General features: G+C 40.2%; 1 protein-coding gene and 1 pseudogene across 7 annotated transcripts in view; one reads left to right on the forward strand and one right to left on the reverse strand.

Moving 5' to 3' along the window:
- PCCA (propionyl-CoA carboxylase subunit alpha) overlaps positions 1–25,167 on the reverse strand; it is a 413,047-nt gene that overhangs the window by 50,815 nt on the left and 337,065 nt on the right. For all 7 annotated transcript variants that reach the window (XM_078432172.2, XM_078432163.2, XM_078432167.1 and 4 more), the window contains one exon: positions 21,086–21,139. In XM_078432172.2, the coding sequence (XP_078288298.1) occupies positions 21,086–21,139 (54 nt within the window). The remainder of the gene's footprint in view (positions 1–21,085; positions 21,140–25,167) is intronic.
- Positions 21,715–22,595, forward strand: LOC132681873 (large ribosomal subunit protein uL29m-like; annotated as a pseudogene).

Consider the following 25,167-nt stretch of genomic DNA (forward strand, 5'->3'; position numbering starts at 1 on the left):
ATATGACTCAGAAACCTCTCTTGTAGATACACACTCAAGAAAAATGAAGACATATGTCCACACAAAAACTCGTACAGGAATGTTCACAGCAGCATTATTTATAGTAGCTAAAAAGAAACAACACAACATCCATCCTGAGGAACGGAAAAACTGTAGTGTATCCGTCCACTGGAAAATTATTCGGCAAAAAGCGAATGAACTACTGATGGTACAACAGAGATGAACCCTCTGAAAACTTGATGCCAAGTGAAAGAAGCCACTCACAAAAGATCACATACTATATGTTTTGTTTATATGCAACGTCCAGAATAAGCAAACACGCACAAATAGGAAGATTAGTGGCTGCCAGGGGCTGGCAGGGCTGAAGGAGAATGGGGGTTAACTGCTAATGGGGAAAGAGCTTCTTTTTGGGGTGATGAAAATGCTCTCAAATGGACTAAGGGATGCACAGCCCTGTGAACAGACGAAAAACCACTGAACTGTACGCTTTAAGTGGGTGACTTGTGTGGAATGTGAATTACATTTCAATAAAACTTTTTTTATTAAGTAAACTCTACCCCCACCATTGGGCTCAAACTCACAACCCCGAGATCGAGAGTTGCACGCTCACCGACTGAGCCAGCCAGGCACCCTTCAATAAAACTTTGTTTAAAAAGGCCTTATAGTCAGCCATTTGAAAATGCTCTATAAATCAAGAACTTGGTATCTCCTGGCCACAGGCAAAAGTTAAAAACAGGAATACAAGAGAGACAAGTAGTGAACACGCAAAATACTACAAGAAAAACAAAAATAGCAACATTGAAATAAACCTATTAAACAGATTGCTTCCAAGGGCTGATACTTGGAATTATGTTGTAAGCAGGACACTGACTATACCAGTCAAAAATAACTACTTTTTACATCATAAAAGGAAGATGTGAGTTTTTAATTTGAAGATTCCACTTAAAAGTCAAATTAGCTTATTTGCATTTGAAATTGAAGAACAAAAGAGGTTTCTTTTCTAACAGTTTCAACCTATTTTAGACAGATATTTATTAAATATTTATTAAAATGCTTTAGTTTGAAATAATGCTATAGGCACCAGAAAGAAAACAAATATGAGCAATTCAATTCTATACCTTCTGTTCAATAAAACTCGCTTCTCCGTGGCAGGTGGTACAGAGAAGTCTACCCAGGGGGTTAATCAAAATTCCCTTAGAATAATTGAAAAGCATCTGCATTTTTCCCCAGAAACCACAAAAAAGTCACAGTAAGCAGAACATATAATCTTGATTATTAGCACTGAGCCTGTGCCAGCACAATGTGCTGTCCCCCCAAATTAAGTGACAGGACACAGTATCATTGTGTGATAAGCCAGCGATGTCTCCCCCAGAAGAGACTGAGAAACCCAAGAAAATCAAAAGACGATGATAATAAGTTGCATGTGTGATGTTTTGCTACCATAGCAAAGCAAACCCCATATTGTGACAAATATAATCATTCTCAGGGCAGGCTGGTGCTGGGGAAGACCTCCGGGGTCAAGAACTCCAACCTTTCATTTTACAACAAAGAAAACAGAGGTTTGGGAAGGTCACACAATCAGTTTAAAGCATTTATGGGCTAAAATGAGATCTTTCAGGGCTCTTTCCATGAACTATTTTTTCTGAGTGTATGTACTATGGGGGCCGGGTGGGGGGGGGGGGTACCTAAGAAATGGAAAATTCTTAGGAACTTCCGAGACCTGCATGTGTGAAACTCCACACATAAGTGCTAAAACTAACTGTTGGTGAAAGTGCATCACCAAAGAGTTTGGGGGCACTCAAAATTCCAACCAAAGTTCTCTGTGTGTCACCCTAAGGGAAGCAGGACTATCATTCCACAGCCTGGCTCCATGACAATAGTTTCAGTAGCTGCAGGTTGGTCACCTGCAAGAGCCACGTGGGAACATGAAGAGCATGTTCTCTGAGGCCCAGAGAAGATGAGGTGGGCATTAAAGGGTGTTCCTGCTGCAAGTCAGAAGCGATTCTGTCAGAGGTGCCTCTGGGGCTCAGTTGGTTAAGTGTCCGACTCTTGGTTTCGGTTCAGGTCATGATCTCAGTGTTTGTGGGTTCAAGTGCCTCATCGGTCTCTGTTCTGACAGTGTGGGGCCTGCTTTGGGATTATTTCTCCCTCTCCCTCTGCCCCTCCCCTGTTTGTGCTCCCTCGCGCTTGCTCAAAATAAATAAATAAATAAATAAAAAGAAAAAAAGAAGTGATTCTGTGAGATTTCAGCATAGCATAAGTACACTAGGTCTCTCTCTGCTCTGACAACCCACATTAGTTTTGAAATAATCTGCCTAACCAGCCTTCCTAATTATTCTGATACCATCATTCACCTGGTATTCTGAAGAACAGATTTAAAGATTTGGTCACAGGAAGAAATATTCCTCATCTCAAATTAATAACTACATACTGTGGTTTAGTTGCTGTGAGTTCCATTGGATGTGATTATTTCCGGGTTCTATGTGTATTAATCGTGAGGGTTTTCCCTCCTACTTCTTATACTGTTTTGACATCTTCGAGACTCTACAGACCTGGGGAGAGACTGCCCTTCCCAGGGCTGGCTAACTCCTGAAGATAGTGAGGAACTTACCTGGGAACATGCCTTACCTATGCAAGCTAACTACACTCACCCAAGCCATTATTTCCCATGCCCTAAATCATGCTAGGGCCAGGTATCAGACAACCAGAGACCACTTGTTAAAGTCCAAAGCCCAATGAAATGCCAACTAGCAGTCCTAAGTCATTTAGACTGCCCTCCCTTGCCTTTCCTGTGCAAACCCCAATAAAGGCTCCTCCTGTCCATGTTTACCCCTTGGCTCCTTTTTGCCTCCTGACAAACCCTGGTGCTTCTGCAGTGGCCCCGCGTGGTGTGGGGCACTCCCTTCTCATGGAAAATGTTAAGTCATTCTTTCAATGGCATTAACCTCTGCGTCAACACTCAATTACCTCCATAAATTAAAAACCTGTAGGTACATTTCAGAACACCCCGCAAAGTAAATACCAAATCTGCAGAACCACCGAAGGCTAGAATGCAGGCCACAGGGTGTAGGGGCGCCGAAGTGTGAGGTCAGGAAGCTCCTACCTGGGCCCCACTCTCACCCGCTCACAACCCTGCCTTCAAACCACAAGAGCCGCCGTTGGGAAGATACAGGCTTTGTGGAAAGCTCAGACACGCTGTGTGCACACATGGAGCACACAGCATGTATTTATATAGGTTTATTTTCAACAAATTGATAAACTGATACCACAACATCTAATTGATCTTTTACTCTGAGCAGCTGTGGCATTAACAGAGCTGATTCAACAAGAAAACTCTACTGATGGGCAAGCCTGAGATGTAAAATGTTTGGGGTTTTTTGAAATGAAATTTAGGTACAATCAATATAAAAAACAATATCAAAGCCCTTTGGATCATAACTGCAGACACTGGTTAAGAGAAAACTTCATTTAGAGGAATGACATGTTGGTCAAAAGTCTGTGAAGACACAAAATGCAGAGAGGATCATCAAATTAGGACATAATAGCGAAACAATACGTGTGACATATATGTGTCTGGGGCCCAGTTCTTTGCTAATATGATCAAGATGTCAGCAAGTCCATCGATTCACAAATAAGACTGAAAAGGGTGGGGCAGCTGCGGACTATCTGTCCAGGGGACACCTAAGTCTGCAGAACAGTAGAGAGCTTTGAGGACAGTTGGAGAGACGGTCACGGGTAATTACATGCTGTTCCATAGTTATTGTCTAGACTCCAGCCCAACCTCGACACTGCTGATATTTCGGGTTGGATAATTCCTTTACAGGAGCTGTCTTGTTTACTGTAGGATATTTAGAAATATCCCTGGTGATGCCTCCAATAACTTTTAGGAAATCTACCCACTAGATTCCAGTAGCAGCCCACCACTTGCAATAACCAAAATGTCTCCAGACATTGCCAAGTGTCCTGTCAGAAGCAAAATGGCCCAGGGCTCAGAACTGCCAGTCTAGACTTGCAATACTGCGAAATACTGCCAGGCACCTGTATTTCAAAAACTACCCATGTTATTCCTAAAATCCTTTAGGGGGCTCATAGTTTGGTTGAACAAAGCAGTGGGAGGTAGAAAAAGAAGGGTTAAATACTCAAATAAGGACAATTAATTTTTTACCACACACTTTAACATGTATTCCACAATCTAATTACCTTCAATATCATCTAAGGTTTTTCTCACCTTCAAATTGAAAGATTTTTTTTTTTAAGTCTATTGATGTATTTTGAGAGAGACTGAGTGAGCAAGCACAAACAGGGTAGGGGCATTAGGGAGATAGAGAATCTCAAGCAGTTTCTGCACTCCCAGAGCAGAACCTGATTCAAGGCCCAAACCTACAACTATGAGATCATGACCTGAGCCGAAATCAAGATATGGATGCTTAACCAATAGGCATCCCAGGAAAAAAGACTTTAAATCAAACTGAAATTTTAATCTATTTTTAAAATCTGGAATGATTACTTGGATAAATACTACCTTTTGTAAAAAGAACATTCCCTCCCTGAATACAAAGTAACTTGTGAGGAAGCAGAGGAGCCTGAAGCTTTTATACTCTATCCCATTAAGTGGCTGGTCCCTAAGTTCAAACACTTAAAAGGAAGGTTGGGGCACCTGGGTGGCTCAGTGGATATGACCTCACCTGTAAAAAGGGGTTTCTGCTGATGATTTCAAACAGTTGTGGGAACTGAGGTGACAAATATAAAGCATTGGGCACACTGTAGGCATTCAAGGAGCATTGTCTCCTTGGTCTAGTTTCGTGAGCAACTGAGACAGGAAAGGGTTGGGTGAGGTCTGGGACACGGTGTACATTCAGGGTGACTGTTAAAACCTAGGCAACTAACCATTTCCCTGTGCTTCAATAAGGCAGGGGTTCTATTTCAAACAAGGGCACCTCACAGTTTCCTGTGTCCCCTGACACTTGATAATTACCTAGGGTAATTAACACTGATACCTTAGCAATTACCTTAGCTGTCCCCCACAAGCTTGAGAATTTACATCCATACACACACCCGTGTCAGCTTGGGAAAGCCCCCTCTCAGAAACACATACCTGAGATACTGACTATACTATTTGCCTCTCACATGTCCTGCTGGGCACCATGCCCATATACCGCCCACACGTGGGGGCAAGTACAACAAAACATTAAAGAGCTATGCAATTATATGCTAGCCAAAAAGAACAACAACAAAAAATTTTTGCAGAGCCCACTGTGAGGTGATGCTGTAACACACTCTATATGACACATCTTACCAGGAAGGTCTTACAGGACTTTTACAAAATGGAAGGCCAAACAAAGAGCAGCAGCTTCTGAGATAAAATATTACCTGTACCCTCTCCCTGTCGACTCTGCATGTGAAGATCTTTGGTAAACTCTTCTTGGTAAACGGTAGAAAGGATCCAAACAAATAGAATGCAGTTATGCAGACGAGAGCTTTCATGAACAGTTGTCCTCATTAGATCTAGATTATGATCCAATACAAGGAAGACTATGAAGGAGCAGTCCTCATACCCACCTCCAACAGCTAACAGTTAAAAATGCCACTAAAGCAAAAATCAAACAAGAGGCTAGCTAAAGTTTGTTGTCATTTTCTGTGCCTAAGGCATTTGAGTAGGTCAAGATGTATGTAAGATTGTAAACTTCAGGCCACTGAGGAGTATTACATCTGCTTTAGAGACTTCGTGTCTCCAACATGAAACTTATTAGTGAAAGGGGAAAGAAAACTCTGAAACTCCAACTGTTGCTTGTAGTTTAAGCTAGTGGTTCTCAGCTGGGGGGTGGGGGTGGGGCAGATTTTGCCCCCTTCTCACCCCCAGGACCACATGGCAATGTCTGGACGCAATTCTGGTTGTGATACTGGGGGAGGTGCTGTGCCATCTAGTGGATAGAGACCTGGGATGCTGCTAAAGGTCCCATATAGCACAGCACAATCTCCTACAACAAAGAATTCTCTTGTCCAAAATGTCATTACTGCCAAGGTTGAAAAACCCCACTCTAGGCCCAAAATAAAAATGATTACTGTCTAATGGCTACAAAACTTAAGAGATACATTTGATACTATAGATTTAATTATACTGTGGTTCCTATTGTCCCTTCCTGGTTAAAAAAAATATATATGTGTTATAAGTACATACACTAATCAATTCAAGTTATCAAATGTGCATCCTACCCTCTCATTATAATAGGAAACATCCAGAATACTGCTGTTATGCTTGACTCATAACACCAGTAATTTAATGTGTATTGGGTATCCATTTCCTCAACTAGAGACTAATTCTACCATTAAGTGTCAAAACAGATTCTAAATCCTAATCCTGGTGTATTTTACACTGATTTCTATCAATACAGATCTCTAAGTCTTACTTGAGACCTACAGAATGAGCTTTGCTGAGAAGGCGGCCTGGGAATTTGCATTTTTTGGCAAGGTTTCCCAGTGATTCTCATACATGCTCAAGTTTGACAACCACTGACTTTGCGTCTACGAGAAAAGAGATGTCATTTCCAAATCATTCTTACATAAGTTAAATAGCAACAATCAAATAATTTATAAATACGGAATCAGCAACATATTGCACTATGCCACAGTGGCTTTAAAGGGGCTACCTGAAATAATATCTCTTCAAAGTGGGTCTGGTATAAGAAAGAAGTCCCTGGTTGAATATCTGACTCTTGACTTCTCGCTCAGGTCATGATCTCATGGTTTGTAAGACTGAGCCCCAAGTCGGGCTCTATGCTAACAGTGTGGAACCTACTTGGGATCCTCTCTCTCTGTGCCCCTCCCCCATGCTCTATCTCAAAATAAATAAACAAACATAAGAAAGAAAGAAAGAAAGAAAGAAAGAAAGAAAGAAAGAAAGAAAGCTCATAAGCACCATCATAAAATTCCCTGTATCAGAAGTATTTTGTCTTGCAAACTCAAGATTTACCCAGTCAAGACTGTTCTTGGTAAAACATACTTACTCTTCAGGTTGATGTTCTTAAATGTCTGGCTGCCACAAGGTACAGGTTCACATACATGCTTTATACTTGTCATTAAATGACAACACATTAACTGTGAGAGGAGGTCATAACCATAAGATGAACAAAAACCAGACTTTCCAAATTAAAGAGAAATATTTTTCTTCTGAATTTTTCTGGGACTGAGCACCAAATATAATCTCATCTGGAGATTACACATTCAGAAGAGAACATGTCCCCAAGCAAGCAAGAAAAAGGAAAAAAAAAATGCAAAGCAAAATGAAGCAAAGGGAAAGTGTATTAAATGTTGGGGGTGAGGGCTAGAGTAATAGCTGAGCCACTGTATGTCAAGCACCTATTATTTTCAGGCATTTGACAAACACTTCCTTATTCAACCCTCACCAGTTCCACAAAGGAGATATTCTGCTGATGAAAAATACCGAGGACCAGAGAGGTTAAGTATCTTGATCAAATTCACAAAACTAGTCAGTGGGAGATCTGGGATTCAGACTCAGGGAATCAAGGTTTATGCAGCATTCCTCCACTCATGAGCCCGGCCCATCCCAATATCCACTAACATCCTGGTAGTGGTTTGTGGAAATTGCTTGTGAACATATAACTCAATAATAGCAAATATTTTTAATTGACATTTCAGAGTGCTGTGTGTCTTATTTTTACAACAACGTCTAAACTGCTGTATGGCTTATTTGTCTTAGAAATGGAATGGAATCAAATAAGCATTCTAAAACCCTAAAGCATCATACAAATGTAAGGCATTATGTTATTCATTAAAATTAATTTTATTTTGAGGATCTCTGACAGATGGCAGCAGGATTTTGAGATACTCTGAAATAATTAGTGACATGCTAGGATACTGTGAAATCATGACTGAGGTTACACTAAATTGGCTTCTAATAGCCACATATAATATAAATGATTTGGACAAGAGATAACGTCATTTTAACAATGATATTAGAGAGGCTCCAAGCCTCCTCCCTAGATGTGGGCATTTCCCAGGGGTCCGTTCTGGGCCTTTCCTCTACTTCTCTATCGTCCCATTGGACAATCTCAGCTACTGGAGACTTCAGATCTCACCTCTGCATGTTGACCAAGCACCAATTTACATGCTCACCCTTAACCTTTTTCCTGATCTCCAGACCAGAAATGTCCCTGATATCAGAGATGTTTTCCTGGCATTTCAAACTTAAAACAGTCAAAACTCCAATTCATTATCTCTTCCACCTTTTCTCTAATATAATTCCTCTCCTCTTCCTGTTTTTCTCCCTCAGGTAATTGTATCATTGTTCACATCCAGAAACCTCAGAATCATCTTCAACTCTGTCTAATACACATAACTGGACACTGGGTCCTCCAGAGGAAGCTCTCAAACCCACCCTCTTCTTCATGTGCTCCCCCAAGTTCTCTCTAAAACCAGAGCACCTGGCTGGCTCAGTTAGTTAAGCATCTGACTCCGGCTCAGGTCATGATCTCGTGGTCCACAGGTTTGAGCACTGCATCAGGCTCTATACTGACAGCTCAGAGCCTGGAGCCTGCTTCGGATTCTGTGTCTCCCTCCCTCTCTGCCTCTCCCCCACTGCCCCCACCTCTCAAAAATAAACATTAACAAAAAATTTTAAATCAGAACAAAACAAACCACACCTCTTCTTTCAAATCCTTCGAAGTCCAAAGAATAAATTCCAACCGCCTTAGCAGGCCTCTGCATCATCAAGCTCCTGCCTAGTTTCACCTCCCATACAGACCTCTGCCCCCTGCCTGGCACCCTCACCAGCCAACCTGCTCTTCCTTAAACATCTGGACACCCTCAGCCTCTGTACCTTCATTTATTTTACACCATTTGTTTTCTCTACTATCATCACAGAGCACAGCTTCTGAACATGCCATCTCGCTTTCTGTATAGAAAAGAAAAAAGGAAAGGAAAGGAAAGGAAAGGAAAGGAAAGGAAAGGAAAGGAAAGGAAAGGAAAAGAAAAGAGAAAAGAAAAGAAAAGAAAAGAAAAGAAAAGAAAAGAAAAGAAAAGAAAAGAAAAAAGAAAAGCTAACAGATATATAATTTCTGCTACCACATCAGCCTGTACATAACCCATCTCAGCACTTATCCCATACTCATGATACCAGTGTGTCTGTTTTTATCTGGAGCCAATAGGGCAGAAACCAGATCACATCATCCAGCAAACTTCCTAGCACATGGTGCAGCAGGCAGTCCATGATTTCTCTAAAAGTTTTGTTCAAAAGGCATCACATCATGGGATATTAATAATTGCACTTTCATATGATATACAGCATGCCAATCTCAAAAGGCCAGAAAAGTAAACTTAGCTACATCCCAAAGGTTTGTTTTTATTTTTTAATGGTTATTATTTATTTTTGAGAGACAGACAGAGTGTGTGCAGGACAGGGGCAGAGAGAGAGGGAGGCGCAGAATCCGAAGCAGGCTCCAGGCTCTGAGCTGTCAGCACAGAGCCCAACACGGGGCTCGAACCCACAAACCGTGAGATCATGACCTGAGCCAAAGTTGGATGCTTAACCAACTGGGCCACCCAGGTGCCCCTCAAAGGTTTATTTATGGTTGGTTACATAGTACACAGAAAGCATGTTACCACAAAAATAATGTTCAAGAATGAGATTGCACTGAAAGCCCATCTCAAAAAATCTTGTTTTAGTGACATTTTGGCTGAGATTTTGCGTATGGGGGGAATGGCAAGACAGAATGCTATGGAATTACTTTTTCACAGTATGGTAAAATGCATCTAGAGAACAGAACGACTTCATCAACCCTCCATAAAATGCTCTGCGGCCTCTGTCTGATCTCTGTGGCTGGATAGGCTAAGGATAAGGAAAAAGGAGAACGTGACCCAGTGGGGAAGGAGCCCTGTCTGGTTGGGGCAGGAGTGGCCCTGTGAAGGCTCTGTGGCTAGACACTTCCCATCTCCCCCCCAGTTTCCCCGATCCAAGGAAATCGGAACGGGCGCAGCTGGGTGAGGTGAGCAAACTTCAGGGGGTGCAATTCAGGTAAGAGGAGGTGGGCACAAGTGGAAAGCCTAAGCCAGCAGCATTTGGTGTGACGGCAGAGGCAGGCATGGACGAGCACACACAAAACCCCCCAATAAGCCATCGTTCACTCCCGAAACCCCACTAGTAGAGAGAAGGGGATGGGCTACAGAAGGGAGAAAAGGCAGATGGAGTTAGAGAGGAGTCAGCCATGATGTAAATAGAGGGACTGCCTACGAATTTGTAAGGTATACAATACTGAAAGAGTTCCCTGGAAGTTTATTTTTGGAAGACAATAATAACCCAAACCGTATGACATCATTCACTTCTCCAGAGTACTAAGAAAAACAATAACATAGCTTTTTTCATTTTCCGATTATTTGGAGTTCAAACAAATGGGAGTTTACTGTATCAAAATTCAATATCCATATGTGAGCTTTCAGAAGAACTTTTTGATGATGTTCATACATCTATAAATATGAATAATGCAGACTGTGGATCCTATGATATCAGATGACAAGACACAGCCTAAGCCTCAGCTCTTGCTAATTAAACGAATCAATTAAGAGACTACAGTTGCAACCGCATAGCTGCTGTTCTATAGTAGCAATAACAACCCCACGGGGAGGTCTTTTACTACATTAAAATGCTGTCCTCCACAACTCCATCTGATATTATTAGAAACAGTTATTTGTGTCTTGCTGTCATATTAGTAGCAAAGGCAAATTATAGAAATATGCAGACCAGAATGGTCCCAGTATGAGATCAGGTTGGGTTTTCAGCCTCCAAGGGAACATCGCTGAAATTCCAAAGTTCCCCAAAGTTCTTTAATGGAACTGATAAATCTACCAGCACAGCATCCATTTAGAAAGTAGGTAAGGGTCACATATTTACATACTTTCCTGCTAAGCTGATACAATTCAACTAGATGAATTATCATATTAAGTTTACCCTCCTGAGTTAAACTGATGGAGTTCAAAATTGTTTTCGATGGTTGTCATTAATCGCTGTTACTTCGTAAACGCTTACTTTGAAATCTAATTGTGCTAGCGTATCAAGGGTCATATTAATGGCCTTCTTAATGGTAAATCTTTGTAAAACATGTTTATTCTACTGATGTTATCACTCAAGCTTTCAAGGCTAATAAGAAATAAAGTATATTTATTATCAATAAAAACTTAATTTAAATGCACAATTTGAGATTTAAATTAGCTTTAAGAACTTCACCATGATTTGGTTTCATTAAGATCTCTGGCTAAGCTTCAAAGACATACAATCTGATAGTTCCTGAAGAGTCCTTGGGTAAGTGCCAGTAGCACACTGTACCCTGAAGAAGCTGCTCATTGTACCCTGAGCTTGTTTTCGCTTTTGGACAATGTGCATTATTTTCACAAGAAAAAAAAAATGAGTCTTGGTGAGATACGTTTGACATCCTATTATAGTACTTAAAAAATAATAGCACTTTAAAAATTAAACGTAGGGGCGCCTGGGTGGCTCAGTCGGTTAAGCGGCCGACTTCGGCTCAGGTCACGATCTCGCGGTCCGTGAGTTCGAGCCCCGCGTCGGGCTCTGTGCTGACAGCTCAGAGCCTGGAGCCTGTTTCGGATTCTGTGTCTCCCTCTCTCTGACCCTCCCCCATTCATGCTCTGTCTCTCTCTGTCTCAAAAATAAATAAACGTTAAAAAAAATTTTTTTTTTAAATAAAATAAAAATTAAACGTAAACAATGATTACAATACAAAACTGTGGAATAAAATGGTAATTTGTGCATTCCTAAGAACAGTATCAAAATATTCATCCTTATTATAAAGCACAGTCAAGTAAGGAATTCTGGTTAAGTGAAACATTGGACATCTTCTGTTTCTTCGTGTACTGATACTATCTGGTATGTACAAACTCACAGCTTCACCAAAGACATGCAAACAAAACAAACAAAACTCAGACAGATTACAATTTGAAATAGGCATATATATCTTGGAAAAATTCCAGGATATGTAGCTTACCAAGTAAGTGTATGTTATGGATTATATATTTGTGTCCCACCCCAAATCCATATGTTGAAGCCCTAACAACCCCCGATATAATGTTACTTGGATGTGGGGGCATCTGGGAGGCAGTCAGGATTGGATGATATCAGGAGAGTGAGGCCCTAATGATGGGATTAGTCCCTTATAAAAGGGAAAAAAGATGAGCCATTGTATTGTACACCTGAAATGAATATAACAGTGTATATTAATTAACTGGAATGAAAATAAAAACTTTAAAAAAATAAAAGTGAAATAAATAAAAGAGAAGAAAGCCCAGAACACTCTCTCTGCCATGTGAGAATACAGCTAATAAGGCAGACACCTGTAAGTCAGGAAAAGGGCCCTCACCAGGAAATGAATCTGCTAGCATCTTGATGTTGAACTTCCCGGCCTCCAGAACTGTGAAAAATAAATGTGTGTTGTTTAAACCACCCAGTCTAAGGTATTTTGTCACAGTTGTACTTAGCAGTTATGGCCATAACTGGATTATACAGTTGAGTAATTTGCTTTTTTTTTTTTTTATTTTTTTTAAAGTTTATTGAGAGAGAGCAAGTGCAGGGGGGAGGGGCAGAGAGAGAGAGGGAAGGAAAGAGAGGGAGGGAGAGGGAGGGAGAGAGAGAAAGAGAGAGAGAGAGAGAGGGAGAGGGAGAGGGAGAGAGAGAGAGAGGGAGAGGGAGACAGGGAGAGAGGGAGAGAGAATCTCAAGCAGGATCACACTCAGTGTGAAGCCTGATGCGAGGCTCAACCCCATGAACTGTGAGATCATGACCTGAGTCTAAATCAAAGGTCGGACGCTTAACTGACTGAGCCACCCAGATGTACCGTGAAACAATTTGTTTCTAAGGAACTCTGACAGTGAACAGCTTAACTTAAAAGTTAGAGACACCTGGTTTTGTGTCCTGTTTCTACCAGTTATTAGCACTGAATAGTCATTTAACCTGCCTGTGCTAATTTTGTCTTCTGAAAATCAGGCATACTCTTCATCAGCATTCCACATGTTTAAATGTGAGATATAGGTGATGATAATAGGTAAGAAAATACTCAGGAAAATAAATGGCAGTACTCAAGTCAGTTACTAGTAAGATCTAGACCTAAGGAACAATGCTCTGTTTATAAAATATATTTTTACGTACATTGCCTGAATTAGTTTTCAACTTTTCATACACATCAAATATGCTTTCGTGCCTGTCTATATGGAGTGTATACTGGGTTGAACACTGCTATCCAAAACGGCACGTCCAACTGATATTTCAGAATGTGACCTCAGTGGTAAGGGGGGGGGGGGGGGGTCTTTGCAAATGTAATTAGTTCAGAAGAGGTCTTACCTAAGGATGGGTCCTAAATCCAATGACTGGTGCCATCAGATGTCTGTGACCGAATATACACAGACCCGAGGTAGAGAGCCATGTGAGGACAGAAGCAGGGACCGGAACAATGCAGGTCTAAGCCACCAAACAGCAAGTGCTTCCCAACTACCAGAAGCTTCACAAGAGCCATGAACCTGATTCCCTGGGAGAGCCTCCGGAAGGAGCCAGCCCTGCCTACACCTTGATTTCACATTTCTCATCTCCCAAACTCTTAGAGAACACATTTCTGTAGTTTTAAGCCACCCCTTTTGTGGCAACCTGTTGCGGGCAAACTTATGAAACTAACAACTGTCCTATATCCTACTTTTTGGGGACGGTTAATGAAACTAATAGATACCAAAGGCTAAAATGTGGATGGTCTGAATTTGTATGTACATTCAAGTCAAAGAAGCTGCTTCTCTGAATCATAGAGGCACAAATTTCATCTCTCAACGCCCTTCACTAATTCAGAAGAGTTTGCCTTTCATTACATAAAAATACTACTACTTAACAATTTTTAAATCAAGTTCAAACAGTAACAGAAAGGAGAGACCTTACTCTTAGCTTTAAAGTTGAAGAGCCAAAGGCTTTAAAGTGGACTAAATCCACCGTATCTCCAATCTCTACCTTTATATGAATCTGAATCTATGTAAGTGGGTGTGGGGCTCTATGAACAAGAAGAGAGCCCTTTAAGTTCCAAGGCTGTGTGTCAGGATAAGCTAGGTTAGGCTTTAGAAATAACACGGAAATCTTAGTCCGTGGAAGGCTGAGGGGACAGTGCCCAGCTCCCATCTTCCTCAGGGACACGTGCTGCTAGGACTCAACAACCAAGCATACAGCTTGGTGGACATGGTAGAACCCAGAAAGCTCACACTTGCTCTTGTCACTCCCTGACCACAAGTGAGGACCTCTCTGTGAGGAGACTATTCTCCATGGGTCTCTCGTGCTTCTCCACTTCTTGTGAGCACGGCACTGACTGTCTTTTGTTCTGGACTATTTTTCAAGGCTGTTTGAATAGCAATGTCTCCCTCAGAACAAAGGAAGGCATGCTCCCTGCCCATACAGACACACTCAGGGTTCTCTGAACTAAACTCAGGCTCCTCTGCTATAACACACAACCCACTGTGCAAGCAGGTGTCCCCCTGCCCTCATCACACTGCCCTCTGGGAACTGGAGTTCAAGGAAATGGTGCAAAAATAATGATATTCTGGCTATTGTTATTGCTGTAATAAACCATCCATCTCAGACCCTGGAGTCTCGCCTCTTCCACCAGCATACATGACTATAATGGGTTAATCTTCAAATAGGGTAAAACCTCAGACCCTCCATTGTTCTTGACAGTCACTTCCATTCATAGCTCATAGTCAGAACTAGTCATGTGGTCCAACCCAATCCTTCTGCCTTATTACTGAAAATGCAAATGACATAAATAGACTAAATTCATGCACGTATACAGTCTCACTCCACAGAAAGATGGGCAGAAGGTTTAAGCGGTACTTTACAGAGGAATAGACTTAATGGTCAATAAACATAAAGGAGCAATACATCCAGAAAAATAAGTCCTACTTCATTAATAATCAGGATGTTAATTAAAACCACAATGAAGACACTACAGACACTGGCAGAAATTAAGAAGTCTGATAATATCAAGTACTAGTGAAAATGTGGAACAGAGTGAATTCATTCACTGCATACTCCATGCACATCAACCCTAACAAAGCTTTTGCATACGTACAAAGTAGGCTACGTGCACTTATGGACATAAATGCTTACAGCAGCACTGAGTTACAGCAAAAACACTGGAGACCACCCGGGGGTCCATCAACAGTCGAGGTGGGCCTCACAAACAACACAGAACCAAATAACCATGCCATAGATGATTATAGAATATAATCCCATGCATTTTGAGCTTAAAAGCATGCAAAACTAAGCTGTATGATATTTAGGGGTGCATATATGTGGAAAACTTTAAAAAAAAGAGTGATAAAAATCAAAAAGTTCTCTGTAAAGGGGGAGAAAGGGTATCTAGTAGGATTGAGAAGGAGCCCACAGTGAACTTCCAAGATAATGAAAATTTTTTTGTTGTTTTCAGAAAAACTATGGTGGGTGTACATTTGTTTTACCTTTATGTTTTGTAGCTTATAAATATTTTTTATAATATTTATTTTTGAGAGAGAGAGAGAGAGAGAGCGAGCAGGGGAGGGGCAGAGAGAGAAGGGGACAGAGGACTGAAAGCGGGCTCTGTACTGACAGCAGAAAGCCTGATGCGGGGCTTGAACTCACTAACCATGAGATCATGACCCGAAGAGAAGTCACACGCTTAACTGACTGAGCCACCCAGATACCCCAACAAATATTTTACAAATGTCCTTTTACACATACTTACAAATATTTGAAATATATAATAGTTTATATAATATTTAATATTTATATATCTAACAAAATCTAATTTTAATGAGATTTATTTTGCTGGACATGAAAATAACAAAATGGTATTTTTTAAAATTCAAAGTGTGTATAAAAAAAAGGAATGAAATTAATTATTTTGAAGTCTGTACCTTCCCTGAGTTGAAACAGTAACATTTTTGAAGTTTATCATTGCAACAAAGTACTTCTTAGTCTAAAATTAAACTCTTACTTGGTCGGCTCCTGGCTCAGTCAGTGAAGCATCTGACTTCCGCTCAGGTCGTGATCTCACCGTTAGTGAGTTCAAGCCCCACATCAGGCTCTCTGCTCTAGGTGGAGAGCCCACTTTGGACCTTCAGACTCCCTCTCTCTCTGCCCTTACCCCCTGCTCATAATTTCTGTCTCTCCCTCTCTCCCCCTCTCTTCTCTTCTCTCTCTCTCCTTCCTCCTCCTTTCTCTGTCAAAAATAAACATTAAAAAATAAATAAAATTAAGCTCTTTCTAAAAAACTCATAAAATTAAACTCTGAAGGCCATGTTTATCAATATTCAAAAGCCAACTTCTATGGAAAATTCCACAGGTATTCTCACAAAGGCAAAACAAAGACAAATGTGTATTGGGAAAGTCCTCCCTTTACCATGTGACCTGCTAATGCTCCTGCTCCTGGAGTGCAAGCTTTGGAACCTGCTTCTGCTTTAGAAAATTAGGACTGAAGCAGCACAACCTAGCTAGAAATCACCTGGAAAGTACTCTGTATCTGTCCTATTAGTCCCACTATCTCCAAACCCTTTCTTTCCCTCTTCCATCCTGGTCTATTATTGCTAATAGAAAAATGCATTGTAAACAAACTACACTGGCCATCCCAACCAGAATTCCCATGCAGAATTTTAGAGTGCTTAGAAACTGCACTAGAAATTGACGTTCCTTCTGCATACAAGCTGTATAAACAATGCAGACAGATGTTTGGGGAGGTTGTGGCTGTTTAGGGGCACGAGCGTATGTTTTAGGTGCCTGGAGTGGATGAAAGTAAATGAGGTAAAGGGCATTTGCTGATGGGAAGAGCACTGGGCACAGCGGAAAACCCGAGCATGCTTCCCTGCTCTACGCACCAACTGGCTGTGACACCTTGGGCAAAACAAAGCTGTCTTTTCTGATGCAAGTTCCTGATCTAAGGAAGGGGGATTCACTCTAAGGTCCCAAAGTCCCCTACACTTTTCCATTTCTCCATTTGTTTCTGTATTTGCTTTCTTCCCATTTCTTTCTTAAGCCTAATCCTTAGGTCTCATGCCTGTCAATCTCATGAATTCGCTCGACAAGTATTTACTGGGTGCCCACTGTTCACTAGGGTGCTGTTCTGAGTGCTGGGTGGAGAGTGGGGAGCAGAACAGACCAGAGCCCTCTGCTCATGGGGCTTATCATAACCAGTTTTTAAAAGTAAAATATTAAAGTATGTCAAATAGTGATAACTGCTAGAGAAAAAGAACAAAGTGGAGGAAAGGTGGTCAAAATTTTATACAGTGTGACCCGGAAGCCATCCCTGAGGTGGTGGCTGCTGTGTAAAAAGACATGAAGAAAGTGAAGGAATCTCCTGTGCAGGTATGTGGGGGCAGACAGTCCTGGCAGAGGAAAGGCAGCTGAGACCCTGAGGTGTGTGCCCAACATGTTTGAAGAAGAGTGACAAGACCAACTAACTGGATTTATATTTCAAAAGATCACATTAATGGGGCACCTGGGTGGCTCCGTTGGATAAGTGTCCCACTCTTGGTTTCGGCTCAGGTCATGACCTCACGGTCCGTGGGATCCAGTCCTGCATCAGGCTCTGGGCTGACAGCGTGGAGCCTGCTTGGGATTCTCTCTTTCTCCCTCTGCCTCTCTCTCCCCAGTTCATGTGCTCACTCCCTCTCTCTCAAAATAAATAAATAAACTAAAACACACACGCATGCACGTGTGTGCGCGCACACACACATACACACACACGTGTCTCACATTAATGGTTAAATTAAAAACAGGCTAAGGACCAGAGGCAGAGGTGGGAAGACCGGTGACTGCAGTAATTCAGACAGGAGATGATGAAAGCTTTGGTCAGGATTGGGGCAGCTCATGTAGCCATTTTCGACATAGGAAAAAATTGACAGAGAAATGTTTTGGTTTTGTTTGTGGGTCTTGCCTGTTGACAGCTCAGTGTTCCATGTGTGAACGCTGAGAAATCAATTAGAATCCAAGGAGAGTTATCAAGTAGCAGCGACAGAAAAAGTGCCCTTTCCAGCATGAAGACTGAGGTACAGAAAGACCGCCACAGAATACATTCTAGGAAAGATGCCCATGAGTTATTGCTGCATAAGAAGATGTGTAATTCTATTTCTGGAAGAATATAGGCGTATTTCATTCTATTGTGCTTTGGTTTACTGCATGCTACAGATACTGTTTCTTTTTTTACAAACTGAAGGTTTGTAGCAACCCCGCATCAAGTGAGTCTGTCAGTGCCATTCTTCCAACAGCACTTGCTCACTTCCTGTCTCCATGTCACATTTTGATAAGTCTTACAATATTTCAACTTTTTCATATGACTGTATTTCATTATTACTGTATTGTTGTAACCTGTGATCAGTGAGTGATTACAACTCACTGAAAGCTCAGATGATGATTAGCATTTTATAGCAATACAGTATTTTTATTTATTTTTAAATAGCTTATTTATTTATTTTTAGTAATCTCTACACCCAGCATGGGGCTCAAACTTACAACCCTGACATCAAGAGTGACATGTCTGAGCTCTTCTGTCTGAGCCAGCCAGAAACCCCTAGGAATACAGTGTTTGAAAATTAAGTTACGTGCATTGTTTTTTAATTATTATTAAAAAAATTTTTTTAATGTTTATTTCTTTTTAAGAGAGAGACAGAGCACAAGTAGGGAAGATGCAGAGAGAGAGGGAAACACAGAATCCAAAGCAGGCTCCAGGCTCCGAGCTGTCAGCACAGAGCCTGACGTGGAGCTTGAACCCACAAACCATGAGATTATGACCTGAGCCAAAGTTGGAAGCTTAACCAACTGAGCCACCCAGGCGCCCCTGTGCATTTTTTTTTAATATAATGCTTTGCACACTTAAGAGACTATTCTATAGTGTAAACATAACTTTTATATGTACTGGGAAACCAAAAAATTCATTTGACTCGCTGTATTGTGACATAAGCGTTCTTGCTGTAGTATGGAACCAAACCCACAACAGCTCCAAGGTATGCCTGCATATCTACTGTTAATAATGAAAATACTCTAGGAGATGGGATGTATACTTCTGTGATAGTGAATTTTATGTGTCAGCTTGGCTAGGCCACAGTATCCAGATTTTTGGCCAAACATTATTCTAGATGTTTCTATGAAGTTATTTTTAGATTAACATTTAAATCAGTAGATCTTGAGTAAAGCAGATTACACCTCATAATCTGGTTGGGTAACATTCAATCAACTGAAGAAAAAGGACTGACCTCCCAAGCAAGAAGGAATCCTGCAAGCACATGGTCTTTGTACTTGAACTCCAACCATTTCCTGGCCTACTGTGCAGGTTTTGGACTTGACCCCTCTTCCTCTCTCTCTACACACACACACACACACACACACACACACACTCCTGGTTCTGTTTCTTTGGAGAACCCTAATACAATTTCCTAGGACATGCATTGAAATAATATTTAAATTTTTAAATTAAAAAAAAGCATGAAATAACTTATCAGAAAAAATAACTATAAATCGCAGGTGCTACACTTAAAATTTATGCATATACTACTACATATGCTTTGATACATAAACTTTACTGTGTCTCTATATATAAACTATAAATGCACATTATTAGTAATGTCCTTCCTATCTCCATGACTACAAAAACACTTATCCTTTGATCCACGCCACAGGCCTCTCCTCTGATATTCTCAATAAACTCACAGAGCAAACAGAACTATCCAATGTGAATTTACAACCTGAACAAGGTACCCAAAACTATGAACAGACATTTTACAGATTATAAATGATACCTAGCAAATGAATACATGGAGAAACATTCAAATACATAAGGAGTAAACAGAAATGCTAATTAAAATAAATAAGTTACCTTTTTTAACAGTTAAATTATTTTGAAAATTATAACTAATACTACTAATGATATGATTATTATGCTCGTTACTTTTACATTAAAAGTAAAAATAGTAACTGTAAATTGCTTTCCATAGATAAAGCTCAATGCTTTTAAAAATCATAACTCCTACTAGTGAGAGTGCAAAGTGGCATGCTGACACATGACGAAGGGCATTCTAAAGAGATATGAGGTAACTGATAATGTGTACTAAGCCATAAAATTATTCATGGTTTTGATTCTATTCACTTAAAATTTTTTTAATGCTTATTTATTTTTGAGAGAGAGGGAGAGTATGAGTGGGAGAGGGGCAGAGAGAGACAGAGAGGAAGAGAGAATCCAAAGCAAACTCTGCACGGACAACACAGAGCCCAATGTGGAGCTCAAACTCACAAACCGTGAGATCATGACCTGAGCCAAAGTCAGATGCTTTTCCAACTGAGCCACACGGGCGCGCCATGATTTTATTTAGAATGAGATATATTTCATACATTTCTGAGCATGCTTGAAAATAATTCAAAATGTCAAAAAAGCAAAACCCATTAAGTTGTTCATTAGAACACCATTCATAATTGCAAAAACGAGGACTAACTTAAATACCTAACAATTGGGATTCATGGATAAGAAAATATGCCACAACTACTCATCAGAATGTTAAACACAGCTCCAGTAAAATGATGCTGATATTTTCTAGCAATATGGAAAATGATTAATAGGATCTTAAGTGAAAAAAATCAAGATCCAAAATTATGTCTCAGTTCCCTTAGAAATGTGTACTTGAAAGGACCTGATAGAGAAAGCTAGAAGGAAAACTAAAGAGAAAAAAGCCATGGTCACTATTTTCAAAAGCATCTTAAATAATATGTTCTTATTTTTATAATAAAAACAGAGAGAAAATCTTCAGTAGAAAAAAAGCACTTGAAATACTCAACAAAGTTCAAATAATAATAAAAAAAAACATTTTCTCTCTAAAAAGAAATAGCTAAAACTATTCTATCACGGAAACGTGACGAACACATTAAAGAATGTATTTTCTTATACAAAGATACCTCATTTAATAGTAAAATAAAACCATGATGAAGGCAAGTTCAAATACATGGGCTAAAGCTATTTGAACGCTTTTGTTTCTCTGTAAATTAAATGATTATACAAAGTAATAATTCTTTCATACTTACCACTGTGCCAAGAAACTGAATGCTCATGTTTCCACCTGCTTCTCGAGAAAGACACTGGAAAAAAAGAAGTATAAAATGAATTCGCATCCACACAAAAATGTGTACATGAATGTTTGTAGCAGCATTGTTCTGAATAGCCAAATAACCCAATGTCCATCAACCAGTACACAGATAAACAAAACATGGTATTTTCATACAATGGAATATTATTCGGCAATAGAAAGGAATGCAGTACTGATACATGCTACAACAGAAATCAGTCACAAAGGACCACATGTTCTACGATTCCATTTAACATGGAATGTCCAGAACGACCAAATCCACAGAGACAGGAAGCAGCTGAGCAGTTTGCCTGTTCTTTGCAGAAGATCCGCAGCTACCCCAGAGACTTTCCGGTCATCACAACTTCCTCGGTTACGACAGGGTGCCTAAGAATACACCAAATATCACATCTTTTCTTTGGGGTAAATTACACCACTGGTCAAGGAAACGACTCAAAAAATTTTTTGATGACCCAAGAAATTAGGGGGAAAAAAGTGAAACTTGGGGCTTCACGGACCTGTCAACAATTAGGAATGAAAGTAATGAAGACATGCATAAACTCTGGTTGTCCTACTGAAAAAAGAGACATGCTTATAACTTTAGAGCAGAATGCCAAATGGCAGAGATTGCCAAGGCCAAGTCTGGAAGAGTTAGAAAGGGTGGCAGATTCCACGGATGCATTAAAGTTGTCCAGGAAAGAGAAGATGCCCCTAAGGCTTCTTCAGACTGCTCCAGAAAAAACTAGACCTCATGCTTGGACAAGAGACATCTTCAATGGGCACCTGGGTGACTCAGTTGTTTAAACGTCCAGTTTCAGCTCAGGTCATGATCTCACAGTTCATGGGTTTGAGCCCATGTTGGGCTTTCTGCTGTTAGCACAGAACCCGCTTCATATCCTCTGTCCCCCTCTCTCTGCCCTTCCCCCACCTGCACTCTCTCTCCCTCTCTCAAAAATAAACAAACATTAAAAAGAGAGAGAGACAGGGGTGCCTGGGTGGCTCGGTCGGTTAAGCGTCCGACTTCGGCTCAGGTCATGATCTCGCGGTCCATGAGTTCAAGCCCCAAGTCGGGCTCTGTGCTGACAGCTCAGAGCCTGGAGCCTGTTTCAGATTCTGTGTCTCCCTCTCTCTCTGCCCCACCCCTGTTCATGCTCTGTCTCTCTCTGTCTCAAAAATAAATAAACGTTTAAAAAAAACTTAAAAAAAAAAAAAGGAGAGACAGACAGACAGACATCTTTGGAAGAATCATCTGGCACAAGTTCAAGAAGTGAAATTTGTACCTAAGTAACAGATACAATAAAAAATTATTCTTTGCAATGCTTTACGTGGGACATTTTGACAGACTGAGACTCAAGAAGTAAGCCTACGTTAAAGCCAGGAAGAAAAGTTTAGGGAAAAAAAGTAAGAAAAAAATTCTTCAGTAAGAGTTTCCACATCTTTCCAAAGCCCACAAGTCAAGTCTTATCTAATAAATCTGAACTCTTAACTTACCGTTTTTTCTTGGATAACAGTCTATATACAAAAGTAAACATATGTTAAGGGGTTTCATAAAGAACTTATGTTTCCAGTCAAATGACAATTTACTTATCGATTGGTCTAAGTATTTTTATGCCACGCTAATTCTGGAAGTGGTCATGCTTTTACCAAACTTTAAAAAAAAAAAAAATTAGGAATAAGGCACAGATCAAATTCCAGAAAAGAAAGAAAGAAAGAAAGAAAGAAAGAAAGAAAGAAAGAAAGAAAGAGGGAGGGTGGGAGGGAGAGAGGGAAGGAAGGAAGGAGAGAAGGAAAGAGGGAGGGAGGAGGACTAGGAGGAAATAAGAAATGACCGCTAATTAGCATGGGGTTTCTTTCCACATTGGTGGAAATGTCCTACAATTGCCTGTGGTGACTACTGCACAACTCTGTGACGAAAATAAAAAACACTGACTTGTGCACTCTAGGTGAACCATGTGGTATGTGAATTCTATCTCAATAAACTTGTTATAAAAAGTAAGTTAGCATTTGTTTAAAATGACAAGAGAGACAACACAATTCTTCTATGGCCAGAGAGTAGTCAAAAAGCACCTCTATGCTATGCATTTATTTGTAAATAAAATAAGTTCAAAATGAATACAGTATGATTTATGCATATCTTGTTTGAATTTTAGTTTGCTAGAAATGATGACTAAATAGTTCACAAAAAGTAAATTATACCTTTTTTTTTTTTTCAGGTAATTCTCACCCATAAAACTGCTGTGTTATTCCTAACATGTTCTTAAAAATTCTTTCTTCCCTGTGCTACTCTGAGAGGGCCCAGTGGCTTCAAAGACCACACAAAAAAATAAAGCAATTCTAACTACGTAGCTATACATTTTTTTTAAAGTTCCCAGATGTGGCCCTCGAGGGAGTAGTGGCCATCAATCAACTCCATGCCGTGAACTATTACAGACATATCCTAATAGTATTCCTTTCTAACAAGTGCAGGTTTACCAATTCCAATCTTTTTTTAAAAAATATTTTTAATGTTTATTTATTTTTGAGACAGAGAGAGACAGAGCATGAGCAGGGGAGGGGCAGAGAAGGAGACACAGAATCCGAAGCAGGTTCCAGGCTCTGAGCTGTCAGCACACAGTCCAACGTGGGGCCCAAAGTTACAGATCAGGAGATCATGACCCTAGCTGGAGTCGGATGCTTACCCGACCAAGCCACCCAGGCACCCCCTACGAGTTCCAATCTTTAAGATCACCCAAGTCATAAAACACAGAGCAAATCTCCAGAATTCAAGCTGAGCCCTTGGGTCCTTGATTGAGGGAAGTTAGATCAATAAGAAAGAAAGTAGTTCAGTGTACAACGACAACTGGTTACACCACCTGTAAATATTGCCTCCAGTGACTCAACACAATATCTGACGGTGCCTGGGTGGCTCAGTCAGTTAAGCGTCCGACTTCGGCTCAGGTCATGAACCCAAGTCTGAGCCCCATGTCAGGGTCTGTGCTGACAGCTCAGAGCCTGGAGCCTGCCTTAGATTCTGTGTTTCCCTATCATTCTGCCCCTTCCCCACTCGTGCTGTCTCTCTCTCTCTCTCTCTCTCTCTCTCTGAAATAAATATTAAAAAAAAAAAAAAAAAAAAAAAAAAAAAAAGCTATCTGACCAGCACACTCAAGGTGGAGAAAACTCAAAATCCATATTTTTATCCATTAATTTCACTTCTAAGAATTTATCCTAAGGGAAAAAGTCATGAATAGGAAACACACACACACACACCCCCCACACAAAAAAATCCACAGCTACAAAAATGACACTGTAGTGCAGTTTCCAGAATCTAAAAATTTCAAGCAATCTAAATGATAAATAAAACAAACTGGTTAAATAAATTATGATATAATCCATGCAGCCATTAAAAAATTTGAGACATGAAAAATGTTTATAGTATATTTCTAAGTGCAAAAAAATCAAAATGGTATGTTCAGAATACATCATGTTAAAAGCTTCTATATGTTCAAGATAAAATTCTAGCACAAATAATGCACATAAAACAGTCAACTATTATTTCTGGGTGGAAGATATTAGTTGGCCTTTCTTTTTGGCTTACCTATTATTCCTATTCTTCCAAATGGACATACATAACTTAATAAAGGCAAAAAGAGAAATAATACAGAATGAAATAAAGTAATTTATTTCCCTCAATGTCCTAAGGGATTAAAAACTGAGTCTTGAATCATGGGTTCTGACACTGGCACTTGTACTTTGGTCATCCATCCACCCATCCATCCATCCATCCACTAGATTGAGTTGAGCACTGCTAGTTGAATTAAGAATCATCCTCTGGGAGACCAAATGAAAGAAGAAAATTTGAAAAGAAATCATAGGGGCGTCTGGTTGGCTCTGTTGGTAGAGCACGTGAGTCGATCTCTGGGTCATGAGTTTGAGACCCACATTGGGGATAGAGATTACATTAAAAAATAATAAATAAAATAAATTATAATTCAATATGATAAATCTATAGTACAAAATGTACAAAGTATTATAGGATAAGAGGCCAGACTAGCTAAATGCCCA

This window comes from Panthera onca, chromosome A1, assembly GCF_046562875.1.
Source record: "Panthera onca isolate mPanOnc1 chromosome A1, mPanOnc1 haplotype 2, whole genome shotgun sequence".
NCBI classification, from domain to species: Eukaryota; Metazoa; Chordata; class Mammalia; order Carnivora; family Felidae; genus Panthera; species Panthera onca.